This window comes from Platalea leucorodia, assembly GCF_965183815.1.
Source record: "Platalea leucorodia genome assembly, chromosome: 23".
Lineage (NCBI taxonomy): Eukaryota > Metazoa > Chordata > Aves > Pelecaniformes > Threskiornithidae > Platalea > Platalea leucorodia.
In genome coordinates this window covers 3,595,523-3,623,397 of record NC_138845.1, presented here as the reverse complement: position 1 = coordinate 3,623,397, position 27,875 = coordinate 3,595,523, and the positions used below count along the sequence as shown (strand labels likewise).

General features: G+C 60.6%; 1 protein-coding gene across 1 annotated transcript; it reads right to left on the bottom strand.

Moving 5' to 3' along the window:
• Window positions 1-264: 264 nt before the first annotated feature.
• On the bottom strand, window positions 265-19,594 carry POU6F1 (POU class 6 homeobox 1). The gene is made up of 12 exons (XM_082332426.1): window positions 19,485-19,594; window positions 14,615-14,717; window positions 11,602-11,698; window positions 10,604-10,802; window positions 8,693-8,814; window positions 8,021-8,246; window positions 7,070-7,305; window positions 6,548-6,676; window positions 6,150-6,365; window positions 3,466-3,604; window positions 2,405-2,579; window positions 265-1,169 (listed from the first exon to the last, which is right to left on the bottom strand). Exons 3-12 carry the CDS (start codon window positions 11,653-11,655, stop codon window positions 824-826), a joined length of 1,842 nt encoding a protein of 613 aa, XP_082188552.1. The 5' UTR covers window positions 11,656-11,698; window positions 14,615-14,717; window positions 19,485-19,594; the 3' UTR covers window positions 265-823.
• Window positions 19,595-27,875: the final 8,281 nt, after the last annotated feature.

Sequence of the window (27,875 nt, the reverse complement as noted above, 5' to 3'; positions counted from 1 at the left end):
GGGTGCCAAGAGCCGCCCTTCCTCCGCATCCCCCAGGGTCTGGAACCAGGGAGGGCGAGCAGGGACGCCCCCCCCCCCCCCCCCCCTTCCTTCCCCCACCACTCCGTAAAAAAAGAGGAAAGGAAAAGAAAAAAGAAAAATACTGTTTATTTCACACCACTACATCAAGTGCATCAGTCTGCCGTGTCCCCGGCGGGGCCCCCCCGCGTCCCCTCCCTGTCCCCCCCCAAGCTCCCCCCCTCCAGCCGCCGCCTCTCCCCATCGCTCCCTGGGCTGCCTCCGTCATGGGGTTCACCCCCCCCCAAACCCCTCTCGGGCCGGTGGGGAGCCCGGTGAAGTCCCCAACCACCGCCCACGGCGACGGCCCCGTGGCGGGGGGATCGCAGCCAGCAGCCCCTCGCGCCGGCGGGCACGAGGCGGGGGACCGCCGAAATCAAAGCGGGGGTGAAATTAAATCGGGGCTCACCCCTAGCGAGCCGTGACGCTACCTCGGAAACACGGGAAAACGGTCAAAAAATGAAAATCACTCTTTTTTTGGGGGACACACACACTTGGGGGGCAGGAGCGGCGGTGCGTGCAGGCAGGGGGTCCGTCACCACGCACGGTACAGGCAGGAGGAGGCAGGAGGCAGGCGCGACACCCGACACGAAGACGCTTAGGTCACGTGTGATGCGGAGGGAAGGGGACAGACGGACACACGGACACACCTACGGGCGCGGTGGGGTCCCACCGCGGGGCTGGGGGACGAAGTCGGTGGCAAAAGTGCTGATGGCAGGAGGTCGGGGTGGGCGACGGGGGGGACGTCCCCGTCCCCGTCCCCCATTTAGGGGATCTGAAAGACGTTGAGTTTACTGGTGTTCTTGAGGGTCTGCCGGCGGTTGCAGAACCAGACGCGGACGACTTCGCGGTCGTAGTTGAGCTCCTTGGCGATCTCGGTGATCTCCTGGCCGGTGGGCAAGGCGTTCTTCTCGAAGTAGGCGTTGAGAGCCTCGATGGCTTGGGGGGTGAAGGAGGTACGGCGCTTCCGTTTTTTGGAGGGTTCCCCCCCGACGAATTCCATCAAATTCTGTTGCCCCTCTTGGTTCCGGAGCTCGGCTTCGCTCAACCATTTTTCCAGCACCGGTTTCAGCTTCTGGGCGCTCTTGGGGGTGATGTCCAGCTTCTCGAACCTGCAGCCGGCACCGAGGAGCCCTCAGGGACGCGGTGAGGATGGGGGGGGGACACCGGGACGGGGTTGGGGACACCGGGACGGGGTTGGGGACACCGGGATAGGGTTGGGGACACCGCGATGGGGTTGGGGACACCACTGCCTTCAGCAGGCGAGACCACGGCGGGGAGTGACGCCGCGGTGAGGAGCTTCGTGGGCAGCGACCCCATCCACCCTCCTTTTCTCCCATTTCCCTCCCTCTTCTCCAACTTTCCTCCCTTTCCCTGATTTTCCTTTTCTCCAATTTTCCTCCTTTTCTCCAATTCTCCTCCCTTTCTCCAATTTCCCCTCTTTTCTCCGATTTCCCCTTTTCTCATTTTCCTCCTTTTCTCTGCTTTTCCTCCCTTTCCCAGATTTTCCTTTTTCCCCACTTCCCTCGTTTTCTCTTTCTTTCTTTCCCTCAATTTTCCTTCTTTTCTCCAACTTTCCTCTAATTTTCCTCCCTTTCTCCCATTCTTCTCCCATTCTCCTCCTTTTCTCCATTTTTCCTCCTTTTCTCCGATTTCCCCTCTCTTCTCCAATTTTCCTCCCTTTCTCCAATTTTCCTTTCATCCGTTTTCCCTCCTTTTCTCTATTTTCCCTCCTGTTCCCCATTTTTCCTTTTCTCCAACTCTCCTTTCCTCCCCTTCCCTAATTTCCCTCCTTTTCTCCAATTCTCCTCCTTTTCTCCAACTTTCCTCCCATTCTCTAATTTTCCTATTTTTCTCCCATTTCCCTCCTTTTCTCTACTTTTCCTCCTTTTCTCCCATTTCCCTCCCTTTCTCCAACTTTCCTCTCTTTCTCTAATTTCCCTATTTTTCTCCAATTCCCTCCTTTTCTCCCATTTCCCTCCTTTTCTCCAATTTTCTTCCCTTTCTCTACTTTCCCTCCCTTTCTCCGACTTTCCTCTCCTTCTCTAATTTCCCTGTTTTTCTCCAATTTCCTTCCTTTCCTCCAATTGCCCCCTTTTCTCCCATTTCCCTCCTTTTCTCCCAATTCCCCCCTTTTCTCCCAATTCCCCCCTTTTCTCCCATTTCCCTCCCTTTCTCCAACTTTCCTCTCTTTCTCCAATTTCCCTATTTTTCTCCACCTTCCCCCCTTTCCTCCCGTTTCCCCGCTTTCTCCCATCTCCCCTCTTTCCCCCCGTTTCCCCCCGGCTCCCGGCTCCCCGCCGCGGCCGAGGGCTGCGCGGCGACGCGGGGGCCGCAGCCCCGCTACCTGCAGATGGCCGACTGGCTGTAGGCAGGGCCCTCGGTGGCCGTCAGGGCCTGTCCCACCTGCGTCTGCGTCAGGCCGAGGGACAAGCGTCGGATCTTGAAGTTCTTGGCGAATTCCCGGATCTCCTCCAGGTTAATCCCGTCCTCCTCCGCGCTGCTGTTGGGAGCCGGGGGCTCTGCCGGCGGAGGGACGCGGGGGCTGCCGTGAAACGGCCACGGAGCCGCCTCTCCCCCGCCGCCATGACGAGCATCCCCTTCGTTAGGCTCCCTGCCGAAGGCCGGGCGCCGGCGCTCATCCCCAGGGATACAGGGCGCGGGTGCGCAGCATCCTCCCCCCATCCCAGGGGATCCCACACCCCAGTATCCCTTTTCCTAGGGGATCCCAGTCCCTGGCATCCCCCCAGTATCCCCAGCATCCTCTCCCCATCCCAGGGGATCCCAGACCCTGGCATCCCTCTTTCCAGGGGATCCCAGACCCTGGCATCCCCTCAGTATTCCCCCCCCAGTATCCCCAGCATCCTCTCCCCATCCCAGGGGATCCCAGACCCTGGCATCCCTCTTTCCAGGGGATCCCAGACCCTGGCATCCCCTCAGTATTCCCCCCCCAGTATCCCCAGCATCGTCTCCTTATCCCAGGGGATCCCACACCCCAGTATCCCTTTTCCTAGGGGATCCCAGTCCCTGGCACCCCCCCAGTATCCCCTCCCCATCCCAGGGGATCCCAGACCCCAGTATCCCTTTTCCCAGGGGATCCCAGTGCCCAGCATCCCCCCAGTATCCCCAGCATCCTCTCCCCATTCCAAGGGATCCCAGACCCTGGTATCCGCCCCAGTATCCCCAACATCTTCTCCCCATCCCAGGAGATCCCAGTCCCTGGCATCCCCCCACTATCCCCCCAGTATCCCCAGCATCCTCTCCTCATCCCAGGGGATCCCAGACCCTGGTATCTGCCCCAGTATCCCCAGCATCTTCTCCCATCCCAGGGGATCCCAGTCCCCGGCATCCCCCTTCCCAGGGGATCCCAGTCCCCAGCGTCCCCCCAGTATCCCCGCCGTGACTCACTGGAGACCAGCTGGCTGACGGTGGGGGTCTCCGAGCAGGTGATGGGGACGGGCGCGGAGGAAGCCTTCGCCGCCGGGGCAGGGTTCGCCATCACCACGGCCGGCTGGGAGAGAGCTGGGGCCGGCTGGATGGGCTGGACCTGGGGCAGAGGGGAGGGTCAGCACCCCCAGCGCGGGGGCTCCCCCTCTTCCAGCGCCACGGCCGAGCTGCTCCCTGCCCACCGGCTCCATCCGCGCGCTGGCGGGAGAGCGGCCACGGCGTTGCTTTTGCTGAGGGCGGAGGTGAGGCAGGCTGGGACGGAGGGGTGACACTGGAAACCACCCAGCTCCATGCTGGGAATGGGGCCGTGACAATTCTGTCCTGGGTTTGGGGTGTCCCACCATGTAGGTTTGGGGGCAACCAGCACCTCTGCTCACGCCAAGGTGAGGCTTGGTCTTTCCCATCCCAGCTGGGAAATTTGGTGGGCACAGAGAGCAGGACGCCCCATGGGGCAGGAGGTGTCACGTCCCAATGATGCTCACGGGCTCCCAAAGCAACGTGGCCGGGTCCCAAAGCAACGTGGCTGGGTCCCAACGATGCTCACGGGCTCCCAAAGCAACGTGGCTGGGTCCCAACGATGCTCACGGGCTCCCAAAGCAACGTGGCCGGGTCCCAAAGCAACGTGGCTGGGTCCCAACGATGCTCACGGGCTCCCAAAGCAACGTGGCTGGGTCCCAACGATCCTCATGGGCTCCCAAAGCAACGTGGTTGGGTCCCAAAGCAACGTGGCTGGGTCCCAACGATGCTCACGGGCTCCCAAAGCAACGTGGCTGGGTCCCAAAGCAACGTGGCCGGGTCCCAACGATGCTCACGGGCTCCCAAAGCAACATGGCCGGGTCCCAAAGCAACGTGGCTGGGTCCCAACGATGCTCACGGGCTCCCAAAGCAACGTGGCTGGGTCCCAACGATGCTCACGGGCTCCCAAAGCAACGTGGCCGGGTCCCAACGATGCTCACGGGCTCCCAAAGCAACGTGGCTGGGTCCCAAAGCAACGTGGCCGGGTCCCAACGATGCTCACGGGCTCCCAAAGCAACATGGCCGGGTCCCAAAGCAACGTGGCTGGGTCCCAACGATGCTCACGGGCTCCCAAAGCAACGTGGCTGGGTCCCAACGATGCTCACGGGCTCCCAAAGCAACGTGGCCGGGTCCCAAAGCAACGTGGCTGGGTCCCAATGATGCTCACGGGCTCCCAAAGCAACGTGGCTGGGTCCCAAAGCAACGTGGCCGGGTCCCAAAGCAACGTGGCTGGGTCCCAAAGATGTTCAGGTTCTCCCAAAGCAACATGGCTGGGTCCCAGAGCAATGTGGTTGGGTCCCAAAACTGCTCACATGCTCCCAAGGCAACGTGGCTGGGTCCCAAAGCAACGTGGCTGGGTCCCAAAGATGCTCACATCCTCGCAAAGCAACGTGGCCGGGTCCCAAAGCCACGCAGCCAGGTCCCAAAGACGCTCACGTGCTCCCAAAGCAACGTGGCCACATCCCAAAGGTGCTCACATGCTCCCAAAGTGATGTGGCCAGGTCCCAAAGCCACACGGCTGGGTCCCAACGACACTCATGGGCTCCCAAAGCAACATGGCCGGGTCCCAAAGCAACGTGGCTGGGTCCCAACAATGCTCACGGGCTCCCAAAGCAACGTGGTTGGGTCCCAAAGACGCCCACATGCTTCCAGAGCAACGTGGCCACATCCCAAGGCAACGTGGTTGGGTCCCAAAGCAACGTGGCTGGGTCCCAACGACGCTCATGGGCTCCCAAAGCAACGTGGCCGGGTCCCAAAGCAACGTGGCTGGGTCCCAAAGCAACGTGGCTGGGTCCCAACGATGCTCACGTGCTCCCAAAGCAACGTGGCTGGGTCCCAACGATGCTCACGGGCTCCCAAAGCAACGTGGCCGGGTCCCAAAGCCACGCAGCCAGGTCCCAACGATGCTCACGTGCTCCCAAAGTGATGTGGCCGGGTCCCAAAGCCACGCAGCCAGGTCCCAAAGACGCTCACGTGCTCCCAAAGCAACGTGGCCACATCCCAAAGGTGCTCACATGCTCCCAAAGTGATGTGCCCGGGTCCCAAAGCCACACAGCTGGGTCCCAAAGACACTCACGTGCTCCCAAAGCCACATGGTTGGGTCCCAAAGATGCTCACGTCCTCCTAAAGCAACGCGGCCAGGTCCCAAAGCAACGCGGCCGGGTCCCAAAGATGCTCACGTGCTCCCAAAGCAACGTGGCCACATCCCAAAGGTGCTCACATGCTCCCAAAGTGACGTGGCCAGGTCCCAAAGCCACACGGCCGGGTCCCAAAGACACTCAGGTGCTCCCAAAAGCAACGTGGCTGGGTCCCAAAGATGCTCACGTCCTCCTAAAGCAATGTGGCTGGGTCCCAAAGCAACGTGGCCGGGTCCCAAAGATGCTTATGTGCTCCCAAAGCCACGTCGCCGGGTCCCAAACCCACACGGCCGGGTCCCAAAGACGTTCACGTGCTCCCAAAGCAGCATGGCCGCATGCCAAGCGTGCCCAGGGGCTCCCAAAGCAACGTGGCTGGCTCCCAAAGCAAGGCAGCTGCATCCCAAAGGTGTTCACGTGCTCCCAAAGCCACGCAGCCGGGGACGCTGCCAGCCCTCCGGCCACGCAACGGTCAGCCCCGTGCCCGTCGCTCACCTCGTTCTTGGCGGGGGGCTCGGGGGTGCCGGTTTTCTTGATGGCGGCCGCCTGGATGGCGCTGCCGGCCAGCGTGGCAATGACCTGGCCCTGGGCATTGAGCAGCAGCTGCGGCGTCACCGTCTGTACCTGCAGGTTCTGGGCCGGCAGAGCCGGGGCAGGGCCGGCCGCCGCCATCCCGGGGGGGTTCACCACCCACGGCAGCGTCCCGATCACCTGGGCGAAGGGAGGAGAGCCAGGGCTGGGGGGTTGCACCCTGCAAACACCCTTCGTCGGGGCAGGGGGGGAGCCACATCGGCTGCGTCCGTCTCCTCCTTCCCCAGGAGAAGCAAGCCCGGGGTGGGGGGCAGGCGGTGGCGGCGGTGGGTTTGCAAGGGCAGGTCCCTCCCCAGCGGTACCTGGCCCTGGGCGTTGGTCAGGATCTGGCCCGTGATGCCCTGCACGCTGGAGATGGTGTTTGCGATCACAGGGGCGGCTGCCAAGGAGCCGAGGAGCTGGGTTTGGCCCCCGAGAGAAGCCGCGCTGATCTGCGGAGAACCGAAAGCCGGGGGTCAGAGACGTGGGTGGCACCCCAGGCCACCGCGTCCCCCCGCGCACGGCCGGCCACCCCCTTTCCCGCGGCAGGGTGACTCCTGCCTCGCCGCCGTGATGGGATGCGGTCCCTTGACGTCCTTAAATCCATCCTTTAGCTTTTGCCTAAAGCAAAGCTCCCTGCTCGGTCGCTCGTCATTCACCAGGGATGGGGAAACCGAGGCTGGGATCTTGCACGATCCCCCGGGAGATGATGGCTGAATCAGAGTGCTTTGTCCCTGGGGAAGCACGACTTCTCGTGGCTCTCCGCGGCCACGTAAGGCACCGGATAAAGGGGAGCGTGCGCCGAAATCGCCCGGCTCCACGCCGCAGGCTGCCGGGCTCCTTACTATGCCAGGGTTAAAGGCAAATCCGGCAGGTTGGACGGTGATCTGGGTCTGCGTCTCCAAGGGCTTGGCCACGGGCGGCGTGGGCGCTGCGGCGGGCTGTGGCAGGATGGGGGGCTGGCCGGGCGCGGCGGGGAAGACGCCGGGGGGCTGGAGGGGGGGCCGGGGCTGGACCGCAGCCTGCAGCGGCTGGGCAGGCTGCACCGGCGCTTGGATGGCTGTGTTCAGTACGGCGGCGGCTGCAAAGCAAAGAGACGGAGAGAGCGTGAGCCGGGGGGAGGCAGGGACGGCGGCGAGACCCTGAGCTCGGTGACCCCCCGTTGCTCACTGTCCCTTCCCAAAGGGAAGCGAATCCCTGGGTGATTCGGCTCACGTTCGTGTCAGCGCAGCGAAAGGTGCCCCCAGCTTTGCGGCAGGCGGAGCTGAGCCCCTCCGCTCCAGCAGGACTCATCCTGCCCGGCGGCAGCGCTGGGTCTAACTCCGACCAGGTGCTGCTGCCAGCACAGAGGGCGAGGGGCACCCCCGGGGTCCCGTCATCGCCCCGGTCTACGAATCGCTCCTGGGACAGGCTCCTTCCCTGGCGGGAGCTCAGGAGCAGGCGATTCCCTCTTACAGGGAAGGGTTTGAACCCTGCCCCGGGCATCGCCGGAGCGGCACTGGCCCCGCTGCTCTTCCCCCTTACAGAACCACAGCCGCTGCATCGGGGTGCCGCACCCAGAGCCCCAAATCTACCCTGCACCTCCCATCCCATCGCTGCCTTCCTCCCTCTCGCCATCCTCATCCTGCCCTCCCCTTCTCCCGCGCTCCCGGCACCTTTTGTACTCGAGGAGTCGCAAACGAATTCCCCCAAATCAAACGCCGTTTCGGACCCCTCCTGGAGAGGCCGGCGTGGATTCGGCGCAAGGCGGGGGAGGACGAATTAAGGAGGCTGCGAAGCAGAAGAGCACCCGTTACCTTGCAAATTGGCTATAGGCGGTTTGAAAATTCCCCCTGTAGGAGAAGCAGCCGTCAATCCGGGAAGGGCAGCGACCGTTGCTGTAGGAAATGTCCACACAGCCAGCCCCTGCTGACCTGCCACTTGACCTGCAATACTGATGGGGATAAGAAGAGGTTGAGTAACTGTCCCTGCTGGAACCATTACTCCTGTCACAACTGTTGCTAAGTTTTCCTGAGTCAAGACCTGCAAAAGTAAACAAGATTTAAAAAAGAACAAAAATCAACGCCACTGCAGATAGCATCAGCGGAGTACAAGTCTTTGCAAAGGGGCGCGTCGACCCGGCGGCCGGGCGGCCCGGGGTCCCTCCCATCTCAGCAGCTGGGTTCCCAGCTCCGCGGAGCCCCCCTCTCCGTGGGGAGACGGGGAGGGGATCCCCCCGCCCCCGCCTCGCAAACCACCCGACGCGTCTCTGGCAGCACCTCGGCGGCGCAAGGCCCTTGGCGAGGGCGCCAAGCAGAGGGAAACCGCCTTGGTTCGGGGCGTAGGTCCTACCCCCCGTGCCACGAGCGGTCGTCTCTGCCCTCGGGGTTTGCCTACAGCAAGCGGACGCCTCCCCGGGGGTCCCCACCGTGTCCCCCCCCTCCACCCCAGCCCCCTCCCCTCCCGCTCCGCGGCTGCGGGGTAGTTACCTGCGGGGTGGCTTGCACGGCCAGCGGGGCCAACGTCTGCGGCTGCTGGCTCGTGGCGTGGCCGAAGGTGCCGACGGAGGGGACGGTGCTGGGGGACGCTCCGGCCGCCGGTTTGGCTTTGCCTGGGGAAGAGCAGAGGAGATGGGTGGGAGAGACGCCGCCGGCTGAGCGATAGCAGCTCGTCTGTGCGAAGGATGGGGGGGAGGGTGGGGGGCACCCAAATGACGCCCTCCCAGGGAATGAACACCCTCCCGCGGGCGTCCCCGGGGGAGCCGCGGCCCCACGGAGCCGGCGTGAAACCCAGCGCGGGGCAGCTCCGGAGCAGCGCTCCGGGTCCCCGGAGGTGGGGTTGCTGCCCGGGGGGCAGGGGAAGGGCGGTCGGGGGCTTCTTACCGGGAGGAGGCAGCGGGGGGAGAAGGGAGAGGTTTGGGTGATTCGGGGAGGAACAAGTGCGGGAAACAGCGGGGCTCAGGGGGTAAAAAGGAGCGGTCGCGTGTAAGCGGTTTGCCGGGCTGTGTGCGCCTCTCCCTCGGGCCGTCGGATCCGGCAAGAGCTATTTTCCTCTGCCAGCTGCCGGCTCCAAAATTAGCAGCAATTAAAGCGGTGTCAGCCCCCGAACCGCTCCGCAGGGCACGGGGAGCTGGGAAGGGAAGGGGCCGAGATCGCCCGGCCCGCGGCCGGCGGAGCGGGATCCCCCGTGGGCCGAGCTGAGTGGTGTCTGTCCACCCTCCGCCCGAACCCACAGAATATATTCCTATTTCTTAGTTACCACGAACATCCGAGTAAGAGGAAACCTTGCTCCTAATCCATATTTATTACTTGCAAAAGACCTCCTTGTTTTTTGAGCAACCTCTTGTATTTATTCTGCTCAACTTCTAATAATGGCAACTCTCGAGCATAAAATCCACTTAAATCCTCTTCTATTTTCGTAAAAAGAAAAACACCCTTTTCCTGCCTTTTCCTTTGGCAAAAAAAAAAAAAAAAAAAAGTTTTACCAAATAAATACTTTGCTCAGCTAAGAGCCAGACGTTTCTCAGGTTTGGGTCCTCGCCCAGAAATAACTACAGGTCTGCAAGATTTAAAAAAAGCCTTTTTTTAACAGAAAAATTTCCTACCAAACCCAAGCACAGGTAACACCCAGCGCTTCCCAAATCGCGAAGATCGTGCTACGGGGCAGCGATGCTGCCGGGTCTGAGGGGTTTTCCCAAACCTCCTGTGCTTTTCCTCCCCTCCGGCCCGGCCCGGAGCATCCCCCGGCGCGGAGCGACAGACGCCGCCTCCTCCTCTTCCCAACCGGCCTCAAACAAGCGACAATCCTGCCCGGTTTCTTTTGGCAAAAGCACGGGGATCTGGTTGTGCTCCGAATACGGCGTGGAGGTGACAACCGGAGGAAGAAATAAAGCGAAGGAGTGGCGGGAGAGGGGACGGGAGAGGGGCGCTTGCAGGCGGATTCAGGATGGATCTGCAGGATTGGGGTGTTGGCCAAAAAGCAGTGAGGAATAAAGCGGGATCTCCCCGAAGGTTTATTTCCCTCCATGCGGGAAGGGATGCCCCGCAGCGAGCCCAGCGCCCCGGGGCGAGGAAACCCAAGCCCCCCGCTCTCCGTGGCTGCAGGAAAACCGAGCTCCCCAGCAAAACATCTCATCGACAAACGTCCTCTCTATTTTAAGCACGTATTTGAGGGCTGTCCTCGATGCAGGATGCTTTTCCCCATCAGCTCCCAGAGAAGGAACTGGGTTTGCTACCTCCTAAGCTGGGGATGGGGATGCTCCAGAGCCGGGCGTGAGCCTGCCTGCACCGATGGGTGCAGCTCGTCCTCCCGGCTCCGACCCAGCGGTCGGGGATGCTTGCAGGGATGGACGGAGCAGGGGCAGCCCGGGGAATGAGCCCCGGGGAAGGAAAGCGCCTTACCGGCCGCCTCCCCGCTGCAGGAGCTCGGGGTGCTGGGTGGGACGTCCTCTCTGCCCGGGTGGCCGGTCTCTCCCGGGGAGCCCCGCGCTACCTCCCCTGGTGGCATCTCCAAGGCTTTCCGGTCCTCCTCGGCCGGGAGCGGGGCGTCCACGCCCACCTCCAGCACTCGGATGGTTTCATGGCTGGACATGACAATAACCTGCAAACGTGCCCCAAAATGTCCATCAGCTCCAGGCACCCCACCCACAGCGGCGACCCCCGGCCACGCCAAGCAGCTCCCCCCGCCCCGCGGGACGCGTCTTAGCGTCACCCTTAAAGCAAACCCAGCAGAGCCCACCCCGTCCCCTCGAGGAGGGACGGCTGGGGGGTCCGCAGCCCCCCAGCACCTCGCTGCTTTCGTTAATCAGCAGCTTCTGGGCACCGATGCCCCCAGCTCCGCGTGCTTTGGCGGATGTCGTCTCCCGCAGGTAAAACGCGGCTGTCGGCGGCCGCAGCACCCCGGCAGAGCCGGCAGCACCCTATCTGCAGCACTGGAGCTGATCTACAACCCCGCGGCTCTGACCCGGGGTGGGGCGTCCCCTCTGAATCACGATATACCATTTCCCCCGGGTGACACGACTTGGGGACACACGGGGAGCGACAAGCAGAGATATCAGCTCCTCCTCCAGCTCTCCCACAGCTGCAGGCAGCCAAACCCCAGAGCAAAGATCTCTTGCCAACAGCACCCGCAGCTTCGCCGGGCTGCCGGGACGAGGACCTCGCGCCTCCTCTTCATTGTTAAAAAAACGCGAGAGGAGGCAGCCAAGCTCCAAAAGATGGAGCTGAACATCTGCGTGGCCAGGCGTGGGGGCAAACAGGCTGGCTGGGAGCGTGGGGCAGGCGCGAGGTGGTTTTTCACCCACGCAGCGGGGCTCAGGCTGGTGCTGAACCCCGACTCCCCACCCCTTGGCCCTCCCGGTTGTGGGGTGCAGCGGGGATGGAGCCGATGATGCCCGTACCTGCTCGTTGACCGTCAGCGAAGCCTCCTGGGGCTGCACGGCTTCGGTGTCCATGGCGTCCCGGCGAAGGTGGGAGAGGGCTCAGACCTTCCACATGCTGCAAGCGAGGGACACGGGAGGGTCCGTCACCGACCCAGCGAGTGCCTCGGGGGTCACATGCTGGCTCGACCCGGGGTGCAGAGCAAACTTGGTCTCTCCCACCACCTCCCCGCTCCTCTCTGGCTCTACCGCCCACCTCTGCCCCTCGGTGCTGGCCCCGGCGGCGATCCGGAGCTTGCTAACGCCCTCCTGCCCCGCGCCGTGGGGACGCGTGCTCCTCCCGGGGGAGGCTTCGGTGTCTCGGGTACCTCCCACCACCTCCCATCCTCTTGGCAAAGAGGTCACGGACGTGGGGTGGCGTAATTTATCGGGTGAGCATCAAATACACAAGCAGCAGAGCGAGGGAAGGGTTATTCCAAGGGCCAAGCCTTTTGCGCTCTCCTCTCCCTTTGGGAGATGAGGATGCAACTCCTACAGCCTGCTTCGAAAACCCTACAAAACCAGGCAAAGCCCACGTGAAAGTGCCCGCACTCCCTATCCGAAACCCAGAGCAGGTCCCCAAAGTGACACTTTGCAGCTCTGCCGAGCCCCTGCCGCTGGCCACAAGAAGCAGGAGAGTCAATTTGCTCTTCCCTGAGGGGACCTAAATTGATGGGGATGCTTCATTAAGGCGGTGAAACGAGCCGTTTCACGGAGGGAAGGGGCTCGGCCCACCTGTTGAAGGCAACTCTTCCTCCTCCAACGCCCTTCATTAACTCATTTGGTCACGTATTGTCCCCTCGCCGCCTTGCAGAAGCATAATTGCCTTTATAAGAGCCTTATGAATTTTTTATTAGGAACGTCTCGGGGATGCATTTAACCAGCCAGCCTGGATGACATTCAAAATTACTCGATGCGTGTGCGAAGGTGTCCTTGTTTGTGTAACTGCTCGGGAGCCTGGGGGCACGCTGACGCGGGGAGGTGCTGCCAGACCCCAGCTCTCCCTGCCCGAGCTGTCCCAAAACGCCGGGCAGCGGCCGCTCGCCTCCAGCCCGGGCGCCGACCACCGCCGCGCTGGGCCCGATCCTGTCTCTCCCCCACGACGGATGCCGGCGTCACGCGGACCAGCCAGCTCAGCCCTCGGCAAGCTCTGCAGATCCCAGCGTGTTAAACGGAGCTCGGACAGAGCCTCCCCGCGCTCACAACTCATCCGAAAGGGAATTTCAGCCCCAAACTTGTGTTAGTGCATTTCAGCCATCGGTTTTTACTTCTGCCGGGGAATCCGGCGCGGCGCGGGCAACCCCTGCCGCTCCGCTCCGCTGGGATGCATCGGCCCGTCAAGTCAGCCCAGGAGGCACCTCCAGGACCCAGGAAACAGCCCCCAGCGCCATTTTACGAGCCCTTTATCGTTTCTCTGCATCTCAGAAGCCACCAGGCTCCCGCTGCGGCCACCGAGAGTACCCTGAGCTGGAGCCGGCATTCGTACGCGATTAGTAAACATAGTTATTCGTATCCTGTTGATCCAAAGGGGCCTAAATTGAATTAAGAGCCAAATTCTCATTTGAAACTCAACAGGGGCTGAGCATCTAATTCCCTTAGGCTGGCTTTTGTACACATCACTCGTTATTTATTATCCGCAGCGAAGTGACGCTTGGGGTCCCAGCAGAGACGGGGCCGTTTCCTTCGCCAGCCGCTCGCCGCAGCTCTCCCCCTTCCTTGGCCCTGCCGGGCCCAAGCCAAAAATTCAGGCAGGACCCAGAACCGGCCCCGCTGCCAGATTCAGCGAGGACTTTTAGGGAGCCGGCGACTGCTCTCCACTAGCCGCCATGAATTTTTAAACCTGGCCTTAGCTGCAGAGCAGACAAACACCTTGGGATGCCGGTGCACAGTTTAATTAACAATTTATTCTAGTGCAACAGAGAACAGAGCAAGGGACGAGCGAGTGGCTTATGCAGGCAGCTGGCATTATTAAAAGTTAATGAGGTCTCCAGCAGCCAGAGCCCGGCAAACGGCGAGGAAGCCGGAGCAAGGGATATCTGGGCTGCCTGCAAGGGGCAGGCAGCGCAGGCAAACCAGCCAAAGAAAGGTGCAAAGCGTCCTGCTGCAAGAAGAGCGAGCCCGGGAAGGAAAAACGCTCCAGAGGAGCTTTCTGAACTTCTCTGGAGAGCAGCTGGCAATGGGGAGGCTTGTTGGGGGCACGGGGGGGCTCTGACCCTACGTCCTGCTGGATTCACCCCACGGGGTGCGAGCCACTTGCTCCAGTTAGCTGCTCTAGATCACTTGATCTTCCCTCTGCATCGCTGGACCACGCTGGTGCGGATGGATCCCTGCCACAGGGACACCAAACCATCCGTCTCCGACAAAGACGCGCGTCCCGGGGCTGCCTGGCGAGCATCCCCGCGCCCCAGTCACCCTCTGCGAGCCAGGAGGAAAACGAAAACCAGGCCTTTTCTCCTCATGGGAGAGGAGCCGAACCGGCCAGCCCCAACCTCCGCATCAAAACCTTTCCGCTAAGCAGTAAAACGATGTAAATTTAATTTCTACCCCATTTCCCACCCGTTCTTTTGGCCCTGCACCAACCCCGCCGGCGTGGTACCACGGTCGGGCTCCGGGTCCGGGTGCAGACCGCAGACAGCCGATGCAGAGCCCTGTGTGACAGCCGGGGAGGGATCCCTGGGGATCCCCCTTCATTAGAGGGGGCCGTTGAGCCCAAACTGGGATCCCAAACGGGCAGGCGAGGGCACAGCGACCCCGGTCGGAAGGGAAGGGGCAGCCAAGGGGCTGCTCGGTCTGCGGGGAGACCCTTCCTGCACAGCCGGGGCACATCCGAAACCCCAACCCCCCGTGGAGCCCGCGGAGAGCAGGGCCCGGAGCAGACGGGGAGCAGCAGGCTGCTGCGTGCGGAGCCCGGAGCCGAAACCCCATGAGATGGCCGAGGCTGGGGCGATCTCCAGGGCCACGTGGGGAGCGGCGGCAGCCCCGGGTACTCACTCACTGGTTGCTCCGGGGTGAAAGGACACTCCCGGCAGGAGACGGGGCTGGCTGCTGCGTCCTGCTCCTCGGGGCGGGCTGCTGGGCTGCGGCACTCCGGGTTTAGGCTGTTGGGCAAGAAAAACCAGAGCCGTCTCAGTGCCGAGCTCTGCCTGCTCCCGTGCTCCCCAAAAGCGTTGAGGAGCAACAGGATCCCACGTGCCAGCTCTTGGCGAGAGGGGACAACTCAAAAGCATCCCCATCCTCGCAATTTTATTCTCCCTCATTGCTCCTCATCGCTGCCCGAGGGCAGAGGAGCTTTGGGAACTCGAGCTGAACCGGTGAGCCGCCCCGAAAGCCTGTGGTACCGAAAAGTTAACGCACGCGTCGGCTTTTCCCAGAACCTCGGCGTTTGCCGCCGTAAGGAGCACCGAACACCGCCGCCAACGCCAGCCCTCGCTGCTGCCCATCCCCACCCATCCCAGCCCCGGTTCAGGAGCCTCTCTCAGAACCGCAGCTTTATTCTAGCACGACCGGAGCGACAAAAGGCTGAAGAGGACGTGATATCCCTGCCCCAACCGCCGTATTCATCCCCGTGCGAGCCGCGGATCTGTTCAGGCCTGCCCCGTGGGGGAAAACTCAACTAACGCCGAGAGAAAAAGAGGTTTTTTTTTTTCCTCGGTGCTGTGCAAAGAGACCAATTAGCGCGCTAGACGATTAAACAGACATTTCATAATGTCAGGCTCGATGCGGTTTGGCGGCGTGCTTCGGATTTCGGAGTGGGCTGCTTCTCCGTTAGCAGACGTTCGGCAGGTCGGCAGCACCATTTCATTTCGTTTCTTCACACTTTTTTTTTTTTTTTTTTTTTTTGCAATTAATGGGACAAATAATTTGTCCAGATGGTGGTGTTAAGTGCACGCAGCAAGAAGACAGCCATTTTGCAACAGATGGCGGCAAGGAAATGAAATGCACAAAATAATAATAATAATATTTAAAAAAAAAAAGGCGGGGGGGGAAGGGAAGGATAATTTAAGATGCTCCGAGTCTCACTGTGAGCATAATTGCCGTGTTAATTACAAGTGTTGATGAGTCAGAGATGTAGCCACTTGGATCCCAAGTGGGTGGAAATCTAAGTTTGAACAAACTTGCCACAGGTGAGAAACCCGAAGAGGTTAATTAAACCCGCTCCGCGCAGAAGACATTTTGGACACAGCTACAGCTCACTAATTACTCAGTGTCGTTATCCTGGATTAATTCCTTTGGATGGACGCTCCGATCCCAGGCTGAGGAGTCTGACCGCGCCATAAGCAGCCATCGGCTTCAGGGAGAGGAGCCCTAAAAGCCGGCGCTAAGACACCGGTTCCTGCCCCGAGGCGGGTTTGCACGCTCGCACCCCAACGCGGCAAGCGTGCGAATGCAGGTGGAGGGACAGACACCCCGATACCTCCCGGCAAAGCCGTCACCGACGCAAAGGGGGACAAGGGACAGGTCCAGGTCATGGTGCCGCTCCCTGGAAATGCAGCGTTACGCCAACAACGCAGCCCCAAGCAGCCCTCGCCGCCGTCTCGCCAGCTCACGTGATTTTGTTCACCATGTTCAGAGCGGAAAGATCCAGGTTGGAAACGATGCCATCAGCGGGAATTATTTTCAAAGCGGATTTCCAGGTGTCACCGTGGCGGAGACCTGGACCGAAGTGCACCTGAGCAGTTGGCAAGGGTTTTTTCCCTCCTCACAAATCCCCTTCGCTCTTAAAATGCCTTTTTACCCTTCTAAACTTTATCGCTTTTAAGGGTTCACTGCATTTACTGATGGGGAAACTGAGGCAGGGGATGAGATGCGATGCGTTGCCGCCGGCAGACCTCCAAACCATCCGTCTCCGACAAAGACGCGCGTCCCGGGGCTGCCTGGCGAGCATCCCCGCGCCCCAGTCACCCTCTGCGAGCCAGGAGGAAAACGAAAACCAGGCCTTTTCTCCTCATGGGAGAGGAGCCGAACCGGCCAGCCCCAACCTCCGCATCAAAACCTTTCCGCTAAGCAGTAAAACGATGTAAATTTAATTTCTACCCCATTTCCCACCCGTTCTTTTGGCCCTGCACCAACCCCACCGGCGTGGTACCATGGTTGGGCTCCGGGTCCGGGTGCAGACCGCCGACGCAGAGCCTTGCTGAGCACGGTTTTACTGCCAGCTGTAAAATTCCTGAAGATCGGGGCTGTAAGGGAAAGCTGGGGGCATCCGTACCGCCAAGACGGTGAAATCTTTTTTAAGACAGAGGCTTTTTTTCCGCTGGGAGGCTTTTGGAGGAGACATGGCAGCTCCCCAGCGTTCCTCGTCCAAAGCGTTGAGTCAACTTCATGCCTGGAAAACCCCTTGACAGCGCTGAGGCAGCCGAATCCCGAAGGAGAGTCCAGGAAAACTCATCTACCGGCCCAATGCATCTTCTAACGCCAGCGAAAAGGCGCAGCCGGGGCCGTTCGGGGACAATCGTACCGTTTATCAAGCAAACGGAGGGGCTACGTTGAGCCCGGACGCGTGGCCATGGGGAGCCTGCCGGGGCAGGAGCCGGCTCGGGAATTTGCATCGGTGGAGAAAATAGAGCTGCTGGCACGTAGCGGGTGCTTCCCAGCCTGGATTATCTCGCCCGAGAGATGGAAGCGGCATGGGAGCGGGAGATGGAGAGGTTGGTTGGCAGCGGTTTGGCCCCAGCCTGCATAAAGCTGCCAGGGATGAGCCCCGGTGCAAGCACGGCTCGCTCCGGCACCCCGATCCCAAGCAGAAATACGGGGGATCCTTTAATCGCTTCATCGGAGCGGCTGCTGCCCAGGCGGGGGAGAGGAAACACCCGGCGGAGGGTCCCGAAACCTGCTTGAAAAAAGGGGGAAAACCCGAAACCAGTTGACCAGGCTTTCCTGCCAGTTTGGCGGTTTAACTCCGTTATTTACAAAATCCTCTTTGCGCCATTAAAGAGAAACATTTTTCTCCCGGCCACGGCGTGTTTTTTCACGAACGGGAAGATGCACGGGAGACCGGGATGCTGCATCCCGCTCTGCTACCGCCGGGCTGCGCGGCCTCGGGTGAATCTCTTCATCTTTTGCTTTGCTTCCCACCTTCACGGGGTTTTTTGGGGCAAAAGCCTGATCCCGAATAAAACCTCCTGCCCGTGTGGCCGTGCCGAGGGTGATGGGGTTCCCCTCCTCGCTGCCCGGTTGCAATGTAAACCCCGGCCGGCTCATCCCTGCGGTGCCCGGCACGGGGAGCAGCCGGATCAGTTTACGGTGACTTCCCAGGAATCTGCTCCTTTCTCCGGAGAGCCCGGGAAAGTATTTTTATTCCCGCTCCACACAGACAGAGGAGATGACAGGATTAAGTTCACCTCCCAAGGTCACGCCAGAGGAACGTGGCAAAACCAGGAGCAGATTTCGGATCTCCCAAGCGGGTGCGCTCGGAGCTCCCATCTGTCTCCCCCAAAATAGCACCCGGAGCATCAATCGCTCTCTGTCCCCCCAACGCCCCGGGACTGGAAGCCACCTCGAGGGCCCAGGACATCTCAGAGGGACATCCCAGTCGGTTGGGGGGGCACAGGACCCCCCCCGAGCCCACGGTCCCATGAAATGCAATGGGGGGGGCAGCACTCTGCCCCTCATCGCCCCTTCAGGGGCTCTGAAAGCGGGGTTCGTCGGCTGGAGACCAAGCCCGACGCTGAAATGGCTGCAGGTGCTGGGGACGGGTCTAAGCAGGGGGGGACAGCCCCTCTCCTCCCCGCCATGGGGAAGGAGCGAACGCAGCCCCCCCATCGCATTTCTCGCCCCCCCCCGGACGGTCGGGACGCGCCGTACCCCGTACAGGCCCCCCATCCCCTGCGCTGTCGGACCTCTGCCAGCCGGGGCTCTGCGGCGCCCAGGGAAGGTCCCCCCCACCCCAAAACGCAAACCGAGGGGCTCGGGGTGGCCGTGGGAGCTGCCCCCGGGGCAGTGACCCCCCGCAGGGGTGCACAGCCCCCCCAAATCCTCACAGCACCCCATGCCCTGCCCCACACTGTGCCGGAGCCCCCCAAAATGCCTTTGCACCCCCCCAGCCCTACTCACCATCCACCCCCCCAGCTGCAGCAGCCGCCCCCCTGGGGCTCTGCTCACCCCCCGGAGCGCCTGGGCACCCAAATCCCTGCCTGGGCACCCAAATCCCTGCCTGGGCACCCACACCCCCGGAGCAGGGCCACTCCCTCGTCTCCCACCCCGGGGGTCCCTTCGCCCTCCCCCGGCAGGACCCCAGCACCGTCCTCCTCTCCTGCCCCCCCCCCCAGCACTCTCCATCCCCAGCCCTGTTTCTCCTCTCCTGCACCCCGAAACCCATCTCCCACAGCCCCCCAATTTCTCCTGCCCCCCCCCGAGCCCTCCCCAGGGCAGTCACCCCCTTTCCCTGCCCCGGGGCTCGCCAGCCCCCTCTTTCCCCCTTTCCCGGACACCCCCAGCTCCGGGGTCCCCCCAGGGACCCCCTCAAGCCGCGGTCTCCCCTGGCGTCCCCTAATCCTCCCCCCCCTTTTTATCCCCACTCTTAGCGTGTGCGTGCCCCCACTTCTCCCCAATTTACCACCCTCTCCCAACCCCAGTGACCCCCCCCAAGTCCCACTGCCCCCCCTAATCCCGATGCCCCCCCAAACCCCACCGACCTGCCTTCCTCCCCCCAAATCCCACCATAACCCCCCCCAAATCCCACTGCCCCCCCCAGCGCTGCACCCCGCTCCCCGCCGTTTTCCCCTCCGCGCCTGTTCCCCCCCCCCCGCCACCATCACTCTTTATCATAAATATATAAATTATGCTAATTACGGCATTGCATATTCACCGCGGCGGGGCCCACCGCCCCCCGCCCGGCCCCGGCCCCGCTCCGGCCCCGCACTCACCGCGCCGCCGGGGCCGGCCGCTCGCCGGGGGTCGGGGCCGGGGCGGGGGGGGGATCCGCGCTGCTCCGCACCGCTCCGCGCCGCTCCGCGCCTTCCCCTCTGCCGGGGAATAATTAAAAATTCATCTCACAGCGGCGGCGGCGGCGGCACAAAGGGGAGGGAGGCAGCGAGGGGGGCGGCGGGAGGCGGGGAGCGGCCCCGGGACCCCCGGCCGCCTTCCCCGGGGGGGGGAGCGGAGGTTTTTGGGGTGTTGGGGGAGAGAATGGGTGGCGGGGGGGGGGGTTCCCGTGGGGTTGAGCGGTTTTTTTTTTCTTTTCCCTCCTCCGGGGGCATTTTTTAGCTGCTGCGTCATGAACATAATTTATGCGCAGGCCTTTGCCGCATCCGCGGGGCTGCCGCGCTGCCCGCCGCCGCCGGGGGCGCACGGGGCCCCCCGACCCCCGGGCCGGGGCCCCCCGAGCCCCCAGCCCCGACACCCCCGAACCAGAGACCCCCCAGAGCCAGAGCCCCCAGCCCCGACACCCCTGAACCAGAGACCCCCAGAGCCAGAGCCCCCAGCCCCGACACCCCCCCAGCCCCGACACCCCCGAACCAGAGACCCCCCAGAGCCCCCAGCCCCGAGAACCCCCCAGAGCCAGAGCCTGAGACCCCCCAGCCCCGACACCCCCGAACCAGAGACCCCCCAGGGCCTGAGCCCCCAGCCCCGACACCCCCCCAGCCCCGACACCCCCGAACCAGAGACCCCCAGAGCCTGAGCCCCCAGCCCCGACACCCCCCCAGCCCCGACACCCCTGAACCAGAGACCCCCAGAGCCTGAGCCCCCAGCCCCGAGACCCCCCCCAGCCCCGACACCCCCGAACCAGAGACCCCCCAGAGCCTGAGCCCCCAGCCCCGAGACCCCCCCAGCCCCGACACCCCTGAACCAGAGACCCCCAGAGCCTGAGCCCCCAGCCCCGAGACCCCCCAGAGCCAGAGCCTGAGACACCCCAGCTCCGACACCCCCGAACCAGAGACCCCCCAGAGCCCCCAGCCCCCGGAGCCCAAGACCCCCCCAGCCCCGACACCCCCGAACCAGAGACCCCCCCAGAGCCCCCAGCCCCCAGAGCCAGAGCCCAAGACCCCCCCAGCCCCGACACCCCCAAACCAGAGACCCCCCCCCAGAGCACCCAGCCCCGAGACCCCCCCAGAGCCAGAGCCTGAGACCCCCAGCCCTGACACCTGTGAACCAGAGACCCCCCAGAGCCCCCAGAGCCAGAGCCCGAGACCCCCCCAGCCCCGAGACCCCCAAACCAGAGACCCCTCAGACGCAAAAGTCTGAGCCCCCAGCCCCGAGACCCCCCCAACCTGAGATCCCCAAACCAGAGACGCCCCAGACCCAGAGGTTTGAGCCCTGAGACCCCCCCCATCCCCCAGAGCCAAAGCCCCCAGCCCCAAGGACCCCCCCAGCCCGAACACCCCTGAACCAGAGACCCCCAGGCCCCAAAGCCCAAGTCCCCAGCCCCGAGACCCCCACAACCCTGAGACCCCCCAAACCAGAGACCCCTCAGACCCCAAAGTCTGAGCCCCCAGCCCCGAGACCCCCAAGCCAGAGACACCCGCAGCCCTGAGACCCTCAGACCCCAAAGCCTGAGCCCCAGCCCCGAGACCCCCCCCAACCCTGAGACCCCCAAACCAGAGACCCCCTCAGACCCCAAAGCCTGCGCCCCCAGCCCCGAGACCCCCAAACCAGAGCCCCCCCAGCCCCCAAACCAGAGCTCCCTCCAGCCCCAAGACCCCCAAAGTCAAAGCTCTCCAGACCCGAAAGCCAGAGCTCCCTCCAGACCCTAAAATCGGAGCCCTCAGCCCCAAGATCCCCAAACCAGAGCTCCCTCCAGCCCCCAGCCCCCAAAACCAGAGCCCCCTGAGACCCCCAAAGTCAGAGCTCCACAGCTCAGGACTCCCCAAAAGCAGAACCTCACCCCCCAAAATCAGAGCCTCCCCAAATCCCAGACTCCCCAGAACAAGAGCACCCCAAGCCTGGAGATCCCCCAGAGTCACTCCAGCCCAGAGACACCCCCAAACCCAGCCTGGAGCCCCCGTAGCAGGAGGAGCACCTCCCCGCTTGGAGACCTCCCAACCCAGGGTATCTCAAATCCAGAGCCCCCCCAAACCCACAGCCCCCCACCCCGAACTCCCCCAAACGCAGAGCCAAAATCCCAGGCGTCCTCAGTCCTGTCCCAAAAACCCAGAAGCTCCCAAAAGCCAAATCCTGGAGCCCAAATCACTGCCCCCCTCCGAAAGCCAGAGCCCCCCAAATCCCAGACCCCCCTAAGACTCAGATCCCCCCAGCCCCAGATGTGCCCAATCCCAGACTCCCCTAAAACCCAGACCCCGAAGTGCCAGGACCCCCCAAAACCCCACAGCCTCCCACCCCCAACTCCCACCAAGCCTAGACCCCAAAATCCCAGACTCCCCCAAACCCCATCCCAGTTAAATCCCTGACTCTCCCCAAACCCAAAGCCCCCCGACCCCATTCCCAGCATCAACCTCCCAGTTTCGGGGTCACCCTTTGCAAACCCCACGCAGCCGTGTCCCCAATTTGCCAGGATGGGTGGCGGGGGGAGCCCCCAGCTCTGCACCACCCCACAAGATCACGGCCGGAGCAGCCCTCCTGACCCCAGCTCCGAGCCGCCTCATCAAAAACCTAATACAGCATTTCATCATCATAAATTAATACATTAATCATCACATTAACGGGAACCACCCCGGGGCAGCACAAAGGATTCAATTTGTTCCCCTTCACCCCCCCCACCCCCCTGTTATCCACTTTCCTCCAGGGCCACGGCTTGGGATAGAGCCCCGGTGCCAAACCCGCGACCTGCCAGGCTTCGGGGCTTTGCTTTAAGTAATCAAACCACCCCAAAAACCTTCCTGAGGCTTTCAAGTGGGAGCTGGAGGCAGGGGCCTGGGCGGGAGCAGCGCCTGCCTTCAGCCGGGGAAGCCACAGTAATAATTCAAGACGCTCCATCTTCCCGGCATAGCATTAGCTTCAGATCCAGCCTCCCAGCGTAATATGCAGGAGGCTGAGCTCCGCGCGCCGGCCGGCCGGCAGCTCGCTCCCCGTTCTCCGTGCCGGGCTGCAGCGGGGTCGCGTCCGACCCTCCGGGGCTGCATGGCCCGGGAGCGAGGGAAGCCAGGCGCTCCTGCCCTCCTTCGGGCTCCGAAGAGTCCGGGGGGCTTCGCACCCCACGCCTAGAGCTGCTCGGAAAATGTGATTTATTTAAAAGGGGAGCTGCCAGCTCCCTGACCGGCAGGTACAGGACCTCGGGACACCCGCGGAGTCCCAAAATGAGGATGCACGTAGCCGCTAGCACCCACCTTGTCCACAGCAGCACCTTCCTGCAGGGACAACGGGACACGTCAGGGCGCGGTAACGGGGATCGCGCCGGCTGCCCTTAACTCGTGCTCGCTCACCGACGGTGCAAAGTTTGAGCGTCGAGCTGGGAGGCTGCGGGGCTGCTCTGCAGTGAAGCAATAAACAGACAAAAATAGTTCATAAGACGAGGATACGATTTGCTCCTGGCTGTCTCCGAGAGGGAATCTGCTACCGGAGGCTCTCCGAATCCTACCGGTAATTTTAATTTCCAGGCGTGATCGCGCAGACTTGTGCGAGGCACGCTGCTCGTGAATCAGTCCTGGTCCCGGGGACGCACCCGCCAGCTCCCAGGGACTTTTTTTTTGTGGACTGGGTGAAGGGGCGAGGAAATAAATGCCGTAAAGGGAACTCAGGTGCAACTTTAACCTTGTCACTACATAATTAAAAGAAGGAAGAAAACTATTTCTGTAATTGCGAAGCTCGTTAGAAGCGCAGGTGCAATTCTGCGGCTTTTCAAGCCAACTTATGGACCAATTATAGCTTGTTTGGTATCATTAAAAAGAAAGGAAGCGGAGTATATTATTATCTTGCATTCTGTATCTTTTACAAATTTAAAATTGCAGCTTCCTTCTTATCTCCTGGCAGGAAAAAAAGGAGGAAAAAAAAAAGGGGGGGGGGACAAAAACTCCAACGTAACATCTCGGTTATTGGCACTTCTTAAAAACGAGCACGGCTTGATAAAGCCAAATTATCTTTACTTCTTTCCCACCCCTATTAGCCGGAAAGAATTGCACCCTCCGTCTTTCCCTGCAGAAAAAGCTAACGGGCTAATTTAAATCCTTGCCTCCTAACACACTTTTTTTGGAGTTCATCGTAAGATACCCGCAACCACGGCGCTCTTCCGATCATCCCCGAGTGAATATATACATTAGCACGGCCGGAACGGGCACCCCTGTTAAAAAAGCGCAAACACCCCGCGCGGTCCTTCCGAAGCTAAATCCATCCCGCGGCCTCCGGAAGGTTTCTGGAATTCACATCACTTAGGCTAGCCTAGCCTCTTAGTACCGGCTTAATATGATAATATTCAGTGCCCATCAGCACCTACCACCGCAGCCTAACCTCAGATTCAACAGGAATTAAGCGAGCGCTGAATGCCTGGCAGAGGGTGACGCCGAGGCACGAATATTACCAAATACGCAGCCTGCGCCGACCACGTTTTCATTAATAATCGAATTAGGTACGTTAAGGCATCTTTGCCCAAGTACAGCTGTTATTTGAGACTGCAGCGCAATTCTGCTGAGAGCCTGGTTTGCATATGCCGTACTGTGATTATGAATATTTAAATACTTCCATCGAGTTGAATTTCAGGCTCATTTGCATACATTGGCATACTGGTTAATAGAATGCATATGGGGAAAAAGGGTGCATGGTGCATTTTTAATTTTTCTTGAAGAGCAATTGATTTTATGAGTGCTGAAAAGCTTTTTTTTGGTCAGGAAAATAGCTTGGTTGGGGGGGGGATTTTAATTAACTGTTTGACAGGAATAGCTGGCAAAACTAAACCGCTGACTGCAAGAATGTGTCCTTTGTTCCCGGGCTCGCTCTGTCGACTACAACTCTTGGTAGGTGACCAAATTAATATCGCAGCTTTCTTGTCCGTGCTTCTTTCGCTGACTTGGCTGCTCTAATCACAGGCAGCAACGGGTCAGAGGAGGGTTCGCATCTGACCCTGCGGTTTCTGGCCCAGCTGATTTGCTACGGAAAGGTTGCCAGCCCTGCAAGGAAGACATATGCCACAAACCAGCTAATTCCAGCTGTTCCAAGAACTTAAATGCCTGAAAGTGCAGGGAAAAAAATCAACCCAGGACTTTATTTTGGCTTCCATGCTGCAAAGCGACTCTGGTTGCTCACAAACTTCCCTAAACTCGAGCTTAAGTGCGTGCTTTTTAAAGACCGCAGCGGGGTTTAACGCAGGTTTGTCGGTGCTGCGATAGAGCCGGCCTCTGCCTGGCTTTTCTCCTTAAAGCTGGGAACAGGCTCTAAAATCTCCACGGGATTTTTCAGGCCACTTCGTAGCATCGGGTGAAATCCGGTCCTGCCAAAGCCAAGCACAGAACCCCCTCCATTTCAGTGGTGGGAGAAGGAAGGAGAGCATTTTCCCGAGGTGGAAGCCATCATCCAGTAATTAACAACTGCTTATTCATTATTTTTCTGTAATTAATTATAGCCCTACACCCATAGGGCACGCTCTGCCTCGAAGCGCCCCTCGCTTCTGATTACTCACACAAGCAAAGTTTCACAAACACGTATCTGCTTGTAAGGCCACCGATATCAGCGGAATTTTTACTGCTACTTTGTTTTTGCTACTATGAGTAGCGAACACCAGGTATTATCCCAGCCAGCTCTGCTTCTAATCAGGGTTAAAGAACCCCGTGTCGTGTAAATAAGGACTTTCAGCGTGGGCCCTTCGCTCACCCCGAAAACGCAGACTCGGCCATTTACGCTTTTATCCGTTTCGCGCGTTATCGGCGCGCCAGGCTCTTTGCAGAGCGTCCCCTTTGCCTGTCAGAGGCGCCCAGCGTGGGAAGCAAAGTCCGCTGGCACACAGCCAGGCATCCAGCAACCGCCTCGACTTTTCCAGGTTTCCATTTCAGGGCCGCACACACGGTGCAAGATGACCCACGAGCTGATTTTTCAGAGCTTTTGATATTTACTGGAGGTTTTTTTTTTTCCTCTTGGAGTCCCAAGAGGCCCTTAAAGGAGGTAATCCACGATAAAAATACGAATAAAAACAATCCCAAGGGATTTGAAGGCAGGTGCCTTCTGAAGAGCCCAGCACCACCGAATGGAAACGCGTTCTCCTTGCCTTTCCCACCTCGCAGAGCGCTTCCACTCTTCCTTTGCAAGGAAGTTTTCTGTGCAATGATAACAGGAGAGCAGAACAAGGCACATTTGTTAGAATAAATCAGGGTCTGAGGCCGGGAGCTGCTGAACAGGCTTAACCCTGAGCTGTTCCAGCGAGGGCCGGGGCTGCGCGGGGTTGGGTTTGTGAGGACGAGAGGGCTCGGTCCCTCAGAAATCGCCTTCCTTTCCCTCCCTGGAGGTGCTCCCCCCTTCACCGCACCGAACCACAACCCACCTCGCTCCCCGTTTCCGTGGGCAGATTTCCAGCCACCTTCTCTCCCACTTTAAAGGGTAAATATTTTTTTTTTTTACGGCTCCTGTACAGTTGCAAGGTGAAGAACATTTTCTAGGCATGAATTATTGATGAAGCCCTCCCAGGCACACCAGCCAACGTGCATATTCATCAGGCAGCCGGTACATTATTCATGAGAAGTTCACTTAAATAGGGAAGAGAACAATGATATTGTTGATTGAGATGCCTGAAAACGAGCTTGAAAGAAAGAGTTGTGCCCTCAAACTCTGGCCAAAACGCAGTCAGAAAGTTTATGAAAACCACAAAAAATGGGGAATTTTACACTTTAAGGGGGTATCTTTATTGCGGTCCTTTCATTGCCATCCATAGACGTTGTTTTTTTACACAAGACTTTACACATAGAACTACCAGATTGCATCATACCTTCGCTATGCACAGCTCCAGACCTCCGACTGCACCTTCTGCTGGCGGATCGATCTTCAGCAGGCGACACCTGCAACGGATTTTTAAAAAAGTATCTAGGCCCCATAACTCATCCCAAATTCATCAAAGATTATCACGAGAAACCTCACTCTCCTCCTTTAACCCCACGATGTTTTTAAGCCGAGGTAGATGCCAGAGCTTTGTTGAACAGGGCTGGTGTTAAGAGCGGGGACTGCCTGCTTTTGAAAATGCAGCCCTAAATAAAGAATCAAAGAGGGGTTTTATTGCCATAAATCTCCTGAGGTCTCTGCTGTGCTGTTGCTGGATGAAGGGGAACAGGGGGGCAGAACCAGCCTGAGAAACACACGCGCCCCACTGCACCTTCAGCTTCTTGGCAGCGTTTTGGCTACATTTACGGCAAGAAGGGGAGACCACGGTCACTTCGGAAAGGAACCTGCTCTTTAAGTGCCCCGTGCATTGGGGGAGACCACACCGAAGCCAACGGGTCGCGTGGCAGGATGCTGCCCCCCAAAAGGAGGGTCTCAAGGGGCTCCTTGCCGCAGGGAGGCAGAAAATGGGGTCCTGTGGGGGGCCCCGGGAAGGACTCGGGGCTTGTAACAACAACCACGAGGACCCAGTTTAGAAGAACCAACATAACCCGGAGCTCAGGCTGCAGTCACCAACTGTTAGCACAGTCGCCGTGCTAACGAGCAGCGCTGCCTGCTGACGCCTCACACAGTCCTTAAGGCTTAATTAAGCTTAACAATATTTGGAGGTTACCAGCCATTTCCATTGATCTTTTATGCATGAACTCAGAGGTGGCTTTTTTCGCTGGGTGCCAGTCAGGAGGAAGCAGGGAGAGAGCCAGGGGCTCCCTCGCCCACCAGTTTCCCCAGTGCTGTCCTAGGCACTGGGACAGCTCTTGCCTGACAGGACAGGAGCTGGGCTGGGTCCTGGGGCACGTTGCATTGCCCCTGGGCCGTGCTGGGGGACCTCCAACTCACCTATGGGCCTGGAAGGGCCGCCCTCCCCCTGGACCCTGCTTATGGTCCCCCCTCAATGCCTGCGCAGGGACACCCCCCCACCAAGGCCCTGCCCAGGGCCCCCTCTCGGGTCTGGCCACTACTCTAGGCTCCACCTGGGACCTCATTCCCCTCCCCAGCCCTACTTAGAGGCCCCCTCACCCCTGGGGCCTGCCTGGGCACCCCACCACTACACTAAGCCCTACCCAGGGACCCCCCTCAGGCCCTGCTTAAGGTCCCCCACACCCCTTAGGCCTACCTGGGGCCTCCCCACGACTTCAGACCCTGTCTAGACCCCACCTAGGCCTCGTTTAGGAGCTCCCCCTCACCCCTTAGGCCTACCTGGGGCCTCCCCACCACTTCAGACACTGTCTAGACCCCCCCTAGGCCTCATTTAGGGGCCCCCCCTCACCCCTCAGGCCTACCTGGGGCCT

Coding starts and splice junctions, on each gene's coding strand:
- POU6F1 (XM_082332426.1), bottom strand. CDS start 11,655: ATGGACACCGAAGCCGTGCAGCCCCAGGAGGCTTCGCTGACGGTCAAC. Junction 8,815..10,603: donor CTGCAGCGGGGAGGCGGCCG/GTAAGGCGCTTT, acceptor GCTCTTCCCCAG/GCAAAGCCAAACCGGCGGCC. Junction 6,677..7,069: donor TTGCCTTTAACCCTGGCATA/GTAAGGAGCCCG, acceptor GGTTCTCCGCAG/ATCAGCGCGGCTTCTCTCGG.